Raw genomic sequence first — 9,924 nt, 5'->3', positions numbered from 1 at the left:
GCAGGGCAGTACTTTTTAAATGTTACCCATCAACATTTAAAAGATGTGTGTCAATGAAAACATGATGAACCTGACAACCCCTACAGGTAATGCTTCCACCAAAAAGAACTATATTTGGTCAAGATTTAATCCAGTTTTCCCCTAGATTATTATTTTTTAATTTCAATAAATATACCTCCCTTCATTGACACAGATGCAATAATTTATATATTTTAAAATCACAACTCAATTAGAATTTTAGTAATAAAACAATAAAAAAAAAAAAAAAAAAAATAGGCATTGTATCACTATTTCCTGATGTCAAACTGCAAAAATAATAATAATAATAAACTTGTGCAGGTTCAAGGCTAGATTTTGGTCACCATATCAGTAACACAAGTATACGGTTTCTTTATAGCTCATCTAGCTTCAAAAATTATATTTAATGCAATAGACTAGAGTCTCCATTGCTTATGGGGGATTCTCTATACAGTGATAAAACTGTCTGTTTGGAATAACAAGTATTATTTTTGCCAGCCATTTTTAAATTTTGCTTTCCAGTTTTTTGTTTTTTTTTTATCAAGAAATTGTTCTTCTGCTGGTGAAAAAACTGAAGCTATCCCTTGTTCCTGACAGTTACTTGAAGTACTGCACATTTCTTAGAACACACCTGTGCAAGAAGTTTCACCTTTTACTTAAGGGACTGCAATAACCAACTTAAAGATGCACATGCATGAAACATAGAACCTGTTTCACGACAATGCTCTATCAAAAGCATACCATCTAGAAAAACTATCAGAGTTACTCAACTAAGTGAAAACTGTTAGAAATTCAAATTTTACGGTCAAAATGGAAAAGATTTCTACATAAACTATGCTTTCAGTTTGGATACTTTAGTCTTAAATTAGATATTCTCACTTTGGTGAATAGCTCTGTATGAACATGCGCTTGTCTGCAGGATTAAAAGTCCAAAGTAATAATTGCGGAGTTATGTCAGTCATGTTGAACGTGCTTTGCCAACAGCAGAAGAAATTACACGTCAAGATTCTAGGGATAGGTTAGAGAATTGAAAAACTTAACTAGAAATGGTACCAATTTTGTCCTGTACACGATTCAGATCATTTAAAGCCTCCGTAGCTTACTTAATGCCAATTATTTTCAAAGGAATGTTGGACTATGACAGGCCAACATGGCAAACGGCCAGGTTCTCAGGGGTCTCCTGTCAGCACACCTGTAATATCCATTTAGTGTTGTGTTTTTTTTGTTTTTTCCTTCAGATACAATTCCTCCTACAGGAAACTGGCTGCCCTTTATGTGGTACCTTGCTACAGATGGGCAACTACAATAGAATTAAACGCATATTGTAACAGCACAAACATAACCGTGCATGTGACAGTTTGGCAATGGAATCATGTTACCTAATTATTTCACAGGCAATACACACACACCAGAACGTTCCATCTCCCACAGGGAGTATTCAAAAGAAAAAAATAATAATCAAAAATACCTTTAAAAATGCTCACTTTGAAACAGAACTACCCATGTCGTTGAGTTTTATAAAAATAGATTTTGAGTGCAAAAGTTATCCATTTGTAAAATTCGGTGTTATTACAAGCCGGCAAGTACTTTGATAATTTACATATCTTCAAGAAAAACAAAAGAAAAAAAAAATATCTGTTTATCTGTGGCTTTGGAACTCCAGCTGTTTTTTTTTTTTAGAAAGCCATGCCAGCCATTTGGAGGGCATCACAGGAAACAGCTCAAATTCCAAAGCTTTTGCTGCCTATGCTGTACAGTAAACAATGTTCCTTTAAAATAACAAAAAAAAATCTAATAAAAATAAAACTAGGTTAGGAGCTTCATGAATGAAATAACTCTAGTTATGAATAGATTACAGCTGTTGGGAATCCAGTTTCACTGCCAACTTTAGTTGCCAGAGAACCGTAGGTGCACTAGTACAACCAAATGGCTGGAGAAAGTCAGGTTGCCAGCTCCTTGATAAACTATTTAAGGACCAGTGATATTTAATACCATGAACACAACCTAGTTCCTGAAGACCCCATACCATCATGAAATGTCCTGTTTACTTGCTGATGTTACGTGTGGGACATTTCATATTAGATTAGGTGTCTAAGAAGCAGTCTTTTACGATGACAAAGGTCATTATTGGTCCTTAAAAAGTTAAAGTGTGAAGAATTCTATAGTACTTTACATTGCGGAGGATGAGATGAATCCAGTAGCTGGTATTACACTACAAATATTTAATCATTATTAGAGTTCTCTGGTGGCATAAATACCAAAGCATCATTAAAACTATGTCCGTAAGCTCGTAACCTGTATACGCCATACATCATGACCTGCATATTGTTAGGAGATAGTCCACTGAATGTAATGGCCATATCTGAGCAGCATCCCTCCACTACTTTCTGTGGATCATTTTCCATTGCTTCCTTTATAAGGGTGCCGACAGATTTTGTATTGAAGACATTTTTTCCTTCAGAATCTTCTGCATTCTCAGCCAACACATTTTTGTACTTCAAGCACATAGCCAATTGTTTGTCTTCAGAGACTTTCCATATTATACCTCCACTCTCAGGGCACTTATCTGGTTCATTGAAAACAGCGATAAGCCGGTTTAGAGACTCCACACTCAAAACAATGCCTCCTGCAATGTCAACATATTCCAGGTCTCCAGACGTAGACGTATGACCAATGTAGAATGGCTGAGAAGGATCTTTTTTTAGCAAGAAGAACTTCAGGTTTTCAATCACGGCAAAGACAGAAGGCTGGCTTATGAAAAACCAACTGTACTCGCTTTTGTTTTTCTCATAGGCTATCTGGATAGCTTTTCTGATCATTGCCCACATGTCATTGGTGTTAACAGATATTGATTCAAATGCTTTAACTTCTTCCGAGCTGTAAAATTCGGCTTTGTCACAATGCTTGACCCATGTGTCCTTTGCTGCTGCCCACAATGTAAGGTCTTTTGGTTTTACCAGGATTATACAATACACTCGCATATTTTGACTCAACTCATTCTCAGAAAGTTTCAGAACCTCTTCTTTATTTAGAGCTTGTACGTGATGATGTTCATGAGATGTGGTAGATTCATGGGCAACTTTTATATGTCCTATCAAAGTAATGAAAATACAAAATGCTCCTCCTATCAACAATCCACGCATAAATGAACTTCCTTCCGAAATCATTTTTCCTGGAAAAGGAATAAACATTGTTTTAGTAATGTATTGCTGGTACAATCATGGTATTTATTTAGAAACATAAAATGACAAAACATTGAGAAAATCAGGCTATTAAATAGCTACACCAATCAGTTTTTAAACTCCTAGTATTTTGACTTTAAAAGACATAATACATTTCTTTTCATGAACCCTTCCCTATCCATGATACACATAGAATGTGATACACATAGAATGTGACAGCAGATAAGAACCATTCGGACCATCTAGTCTGCCAAATGATACTTGCTCAAGTTGATCTAATCTGTTGCCCCAACTGTAACTTTCATTTATAACAAAATTTGGTATATGGCTTACTATGGACAACATTTCTGCTACTTCCAACAATACTTCTCCAAAAATGCCAGGCCTTGGCTAGATACACAAACAGCCCAGACCCATATTAAATCTATTCTTGTTCTTTGAGGGAGGAGGAGTGTGCAACCACTACCCCCTCATCAGGAATACAAAAACAATTTTACTTGACAGCCTATTTTTATGTCCACATTTTTTGCTTCCGCTCCTCATATTATTTAGAACATACTAGTCATGGTTCATATTGTTATTGTCTTGTACATTATTTGTGAGTGAGTAAATTGAAGTGTATTCCAAGTGTTTCATTTAAATGGACACCATAGGCACCCAGACCACTTTATCTCATTGGAGTGGTATGGGTGCAGTGTCCTGGTTCCCTTAACTCTGTAATGTTAATTATTGCAGTTTCTGATAAACTGCAATAACAACATTGCAGGGTTAAGACTGCCTCTAGTTGCTGTCAGACAGCCACTAGAGGCACTCCCTGCTTGTTAGGCAACCGCTGGACATCCTCATGCTTCTGTAAAATTCCCATAGGAAAGCATTGTGGGTATGGCTTCTATGACTAATAGGTTTAAAAGTGTTCTTAAAAATATTTTCTATTTAAAATCTAGTTCGAAATGGTTAAAAAGAGACATTTGATACAATGCTTTTTTTTTTGCATTTTCCATAGTTTCACGTTTCTAATTCATTCAACTAAATAGGACTAAAGGGATCACATGATAACCCATTTTTATATATCACCAACCCCCCACTCAGAGCACCATAATCACAATAGCCACCTTTAGTGGTTATAGTGCCAGAAGTGCCGACCCCCCCAGGGAAGTAGTCAAACCGTTTGCAAATGATTTCACAATTACCCAGGGTCTGCCAGGCACCAGTCACAGCCTCTTCTAAAACAAGCTTCTATTAGCTCCACTGAGTTCTGCCATGCAGGGCTGGCTTATTAGCTTAGAGTGTCAGATCAACGCATTCAGTGAGTGAGCAACACTCGGCACCACTAGGCTTAACTCTTTGCTGCAAGCTTCTGACTCCAGAAGGGGCTGTGACTGCAGTCAGCGGGCAACAGGTAAGATGCCAGACTGACTACTTACCCCGGGAGGGCGACAGAGTACTTCTGACACCATAACCATAACAGGAGGCTGTAGTGGTTAAGGTGCTTGGAGCGTTCCTTTAAATACATATTAATACTTTCCATATTGATCATTTATATAATACAAAGTAATGTCTCTCCACTCATAGGACCATTTCCTTGAAGCTTTTAGGAAACTATAGGTTTCTCAGGTGTCAGGAAGTAAACAGTAACTCGGGAATACTAACACAACCTATGATCAGTAGCACTTGATCTTGTATACAAAAAATAAATAAAAAAGTGGGTGGCAAAATACATAAAAAATAAAAACACTTACAAACCAATACTTTGTATACAGCAATTAAACTGCTGAAAATAGTCTACAATTGTAACACAAACATAACCCCCACCCCAAAAAACAAACAAACAAAAAAAAAACTGAAATACTGGTTTTTCTTGAATTGCCTCATTATTCATATTTAAAGCCACTTTACGTTTGGGAGTGGCCATCACATTAAGTGTTTCAATATCCCAAATGCCTTTGGGAAAACCCAGCAAGATACTAATATAGTTTTACAATCAAATTATCTCAAAGGCTAAAATATAAAGTTTTCACGAAGATACAATGATATTGGATCTTCTTGCACATAGATTTTTATGGTGCTTGCATTGTTCCTGTAAAAAGATCGCTATAATCACCAAACCTATTTCAACTTCGTCAAGCCTCCCCTTTATTTCATATTTTTATGTAATGATTGGAAGTGCTTTCTAAAGAAGTTTAAGGGATAAGAATAAGACAGGTCAAAATTAAACTCTTAATTGGAGTTTCTTTTTCTGCAGGGCGAATGTCTGCCTCTAAATGGAAGCATTGTCTCTAAACTGTGTAGCTACAGGAAAGCTTAAGCATATGTTTTATTTACCATTAGTTGTAATGCATTATCAATTTATCTTTGTCACTTTGACCATATTGTTTCACTTTAATAATGTGGTCTTCGTGTTACCTTCTTGGTTCTTCTGGGGAATGAAGTGTATGAATATGCAGAAGGATGCCATTCACAGGACCTGCTGTCAAGCCTGGTTATGACATCACTAAGCAGCGTGCGAGAAAGCAGAGCAAGAAGAGCTTGAAGAATACACAAGGCCGACACTGGACCTCAGGAAAGGATCCACTTCAGCTCTCCCATTTGTTAGTTTGAGGAAAAAAGAGGAAAAAAAATGAAAAAAAATGTATGTGTTTGTCAGTGTGTGTCAAATTTTCCTATGGGAAAGCATTGGATTGGCTGAGATTGTTAATTCTTATGATCTCAGCCACGGAGGAGGGTGGAGCCAAACGCCGCTCTAGCCAATCAGTATCTCATCTTAGAGATGCACTGAATCAATGCATCTCTATGGGGAAAGTTCAGCGTCTACATGCAGAGAGTGGAGACACTGAACATCAGTGCTGCACGTTGTGCAGAACTGGACTAGAAAGTAGCTCTAGTGACCATCTGAGTGACTGTCACTGGAGGTGTTCCTATGCAGCAATGTAAACATGCACTTTCTCTAAAAAATATTTTACATTATAAAGCCTGCAGTGACCAACTATACTCACCAGAACAACTAAATTAAATTGTAGTTCTACTTACTATTAGTATTCCTTTAAGCTGTAGCTTTTCTAGTGGCTAGCGTTCCTTTAAGAACTGTATTTTTATTGTTGAAAATAAAGCTTTGTTAGTTTAAGGAAAACCTGGCTCCTAGATTCAAAACAAATATGTCAAGCCATGGACTAATTATAAGCTAGAATGCACGGTTCTCCTATACAAAGGAAGCAGCCCAAGGGATTAGAAGACGCCTTATGGGTGTGCCATATCATGGCTCCTACATGACTATGAAGCTAGTAATACTAGCACCTAAACCAGGTCACCTGTTTTTGCATGGATAGCAGGAATTCTACTGTAACAGTAGAATTTTAAACTGCTGGAAACATGGTTTCTTAAACATTAAATTTTCAAACCTCCCAATATTGGTGTTGTCCAAATCGGTAGGCCCTGCCTAGATAAGGGGAATGTCAGTCTGACATAATTGCACACCAGCCCGCTAGCAGCCCCATTCAGAGATGCTCATGTTCAAGCATTTCTCAAGCAATCTGCCCTTTTAATGAATGCCCTTAGTGCAGACTGCCAAGTGCAAGAGCAATTTTTTCAAGTAGCACATTTGCCTATATAGTGTCAGGGCTGTAACGAATGTTGCGATATTTTATGTAGTTGAGAGTGCCCAGTGCAGAGGAGGATGTAGTAGGACTAGTGCAGGGAGTTGTAAAAGTGTGAAGGAGATGTTGCATAAGTTTGGAGAATTTGAGAGGATGTATAGCGTACTGATTTCTACAGGTATGGGAGTGGGATGGAGGAGAAGCGGGTTTAGTCAATCTATCGAAATTATAAGGAAGGTAGGTGGTGGTCTTAAATGGGAAAAGGGCGACAAGTAAAGTCAGATTTAATGCAGAAGTAGGAAAATACCAGGTCAATAGTGTCCGTCACAGTGAGTAGGGAATAGGATAAATTGAGACAGACCAACTAAGTTTACAGGCAGCATGGTCAGGTTGGTTATCAATGGGGATGTTGAAGTCCCCAAGTATTGGCAACAGCACAACTGGAGTGTAAAAGTAGCCAAGAGGAAAAGTTGTCAAAAAATTTAGAAATTGGTCCAGGAGGGCAATAGATGTTTCCCACTCAAAGAGAGTGAGGAGAACAGGAGAATCTTTTAACTTTAAAAGAGCAGCAGACAGATGGGAGTGGATGCAGAACAAGATAGGTCCAGGAGATGGAGCGCAAGATTCCAGCACTACTATCATGTTTCTTACATGGCATAGTGGTGTGGTTAATTGGGGCCCAACGCGTGTGAGAGAAGCTAATGAAGCAGTGTCAGAAAAAAAAAAAAAAAAGTTTTGGTAATTGCATGGAGGTAGAAAGAGTTGGAAACAACGGCTGTGAGTTTGTTACACACAGAGTAAATGTTCCAGAGATAGAACAAAAGGAGATATGCGCAGTGGGTTAATATAAAAAAGTTTTTTAGGATAGCGTGACAGAGTGTTTACAATGGGAGATTAAACAAGAGTGTCATAGCAAAGGAAGTGTTATGGGACTAAGGATACGAGAAATGTCACCAAGCGGTAGTAAGAGTGTGAGAGAGAGGCAGTGAGCTTGAGATTTGTGGGATTGTTTTCCGAACCAGTCCTCAAGGTACGCCTCTACCAGTCAAGGATCTTGGCATTACCTAGTTGTGTCTAAGGAGTTTTTAGAAAGGAGAAAAATAAAATAATGAAAAAATAAATAAATAAAAAAGCACCTTGACAAAACTGGGTAATCCCTTTATCCTGGACTGGTAGGAGTGTCTTGAGGACTGGTTTGGAAATCAATGGTTTATAGGATTAGCAGTGTTGTACAACGACATACTAGTGAGACAAAGGAAGCAAAATTAAAAAAAAATAAAAGCAGGACTGGTTTTCTAGTGTCTACAGATATACACAAGAGAACTGAAAATCCATGGAGTGTGTATGAAGGACCAGTTTTCATAAACCAAAAGGATATTCTATTGTTAGAAACAAAGAGCACGAGAGAGATTAATAAAAAAGAAGGGGGGAATAGTGTGGGAAAGGGCTGCACTTTCCATTAGGTCAAATATTGATGTGTACATAACATAATGCTGCGGTCACCCAAGATATTGGTTGGTAACCATATACACTAAGAAAGCATCTGCAGCAACCATTCAACATCTATAAAATTTATATTAAAAAAAATATCAAGTAATTAACATGGGAAATATAGAGAGTAACAGCAAAAGAAAAAAAAAAAACTAAACACACAACACATTTTAACAAAACCACAACAGTTATAAATTCACACGCTGATGTCATAGGAGAATTTATGTCAATATGTTAGTTTGACAATAATAGTTAATTAATTCTACCAACTGCCATCAGATGTTTCTGGACTGTAAATGTTTATGACAAATTATTTTTTAGGTACCTCCGTAAAGAAAAAGAAGAAAGAAAAGTTTTGTGAATTACAGAATTTAATCACATTCATTAAATTTAAGAGATCACATTTTACTGACATATTTTAACATATGTCCCTTCTCATAATATTGTAAAGCGCTACGGAATCTGTTGGCGCTATATAAATTGCAATAATAATAATAAATAACATATTCACCATAAAACATAACTAACCTAGATTTTATCAAATAAAACATTCTTTAGAAACTATATATATTTTTTAAATTCATATAAAAGTTTCCCACAGAAACTATACGAGCAAGTCCAGCAACAAATAGTGCACATTATGAGGTTTGAGATTCCATGTGTGGCAGGTGTCACCTTAGAAACAGAATAAAAGTAGCAGAAATGTGCCTTGGAAAACTAGAGGCGGAACCAGGAAGTAAAGGAAAGCTATGCAATAAAAATAAATAAATAAAATACGTTTTTTCTACATGAATTTTTCACAACCCAAAAACGGAGTAGTACAACATTCCAAATATAGAACTAACTAAACATAGAGCAGCTATAAGTAAATAAAAGTTCCATTTAAAATACTTGTATATTAGCCCAACACTTTGCATTGAGAAAACTAAAACAATGTTATCAAAACAAACCACCCGTCCACAGAGTGAATGCGAACCAGCTTGCCTGGTGAGTTACCCGATCAGCCGTAACGTCATCACACGGCTTCTAACAGTGGGTTACGGGTAATTAGTGAGCCCCAGGCGGGTTATATTTGTACATGGGGGTGAATAACTGCATGTACCCGTCGTTAACGGGGTGATATTGTCTGTTTCCTTCGAGGAAGCAGCCATTGCCGGCACTTACCGCTTGTTGAACGGACCTGCCGAACCGTATGTACCACACTCCAACTGCTGCCGGATCTCACACTTCCGGCTTCTGTTCCAGGTGACTCGGGGCACACGTGATCAAACGTGACGTGTCACTGTTGAAACGTACAAAACTCCCTGGCAGCCATCTTTACTAATGGACTGATGGGACTCTGTTACTTTAGCAAGCCCATACTGGAAAAACTGTGAAATATTAGGAACTCAAAATTAATCTTAAAAAGGGATTTAGGCACCATAACAACGTCATCTAAATGAAGTTGTTATGTTGTCAGGACGTCCGCCTGAGGGGCTCTTGTAAATTACATCAAGGTACGTTGCTTTCCAACCTGGTTTTGTGAATGGTGAGTTACTGACGGCCAGGGGTGTACCATCGGGATTGGTAGACCGGCGCCCGCCAGGGGCGCAGAAATTTACTGGTCAGACTGACAAGTGATATTTGCACTCCCGGCGCCCCCC

General features: G+C 37.8%; 1 protein-coding gene across 1 annotated transcript; it reads right to left on the bottom strand.

Annotated features, from left to right (window-relative positions):
* Positions 1-768: 768 nt before the first annotated feature.
* Positions 769-9,530, bottom strand: C1GALT1C1 (C1GALT1 specific chaperone 1). Its single transcript, XM_063432091.1, has 2 exons — positions 9,446-9,530; positions 769-3,190 (listed from the first exon to the last, which is right to left on the bottom strand). Exon 2 carries the CDS (start codon positions 3,183-3,185, stop codon positions 2,241-2,243), a length of 945 nt encoding a protein of 314 aa, XP_063288161.1. The 5' UTR covers positions 3,186-3,190; positions 9,446-9,530; the 3' UTR covers positions 769-2,240.
* Between the last annotated feature and the right edge of the window lie 394 nt (positions 9,531-9,924).

Source organism: Pelobates fuscus, chromosome 9 (assembly GCF_036172605.1).
Source record: "Pelobates fuscus isolate aPelFus1 chromosome 9, aPelFus1.pri, whole genome shotgun sequence".
Lineage (NCBI taxonomy): Eukaryota > Metazoa > Chordata > Amphibia > Anura > Pelobatidae > Pelobates > Pelobates fuscus.
This window is presented reverse-complemented; position numbering and strand designations above follow the sequence as displayed.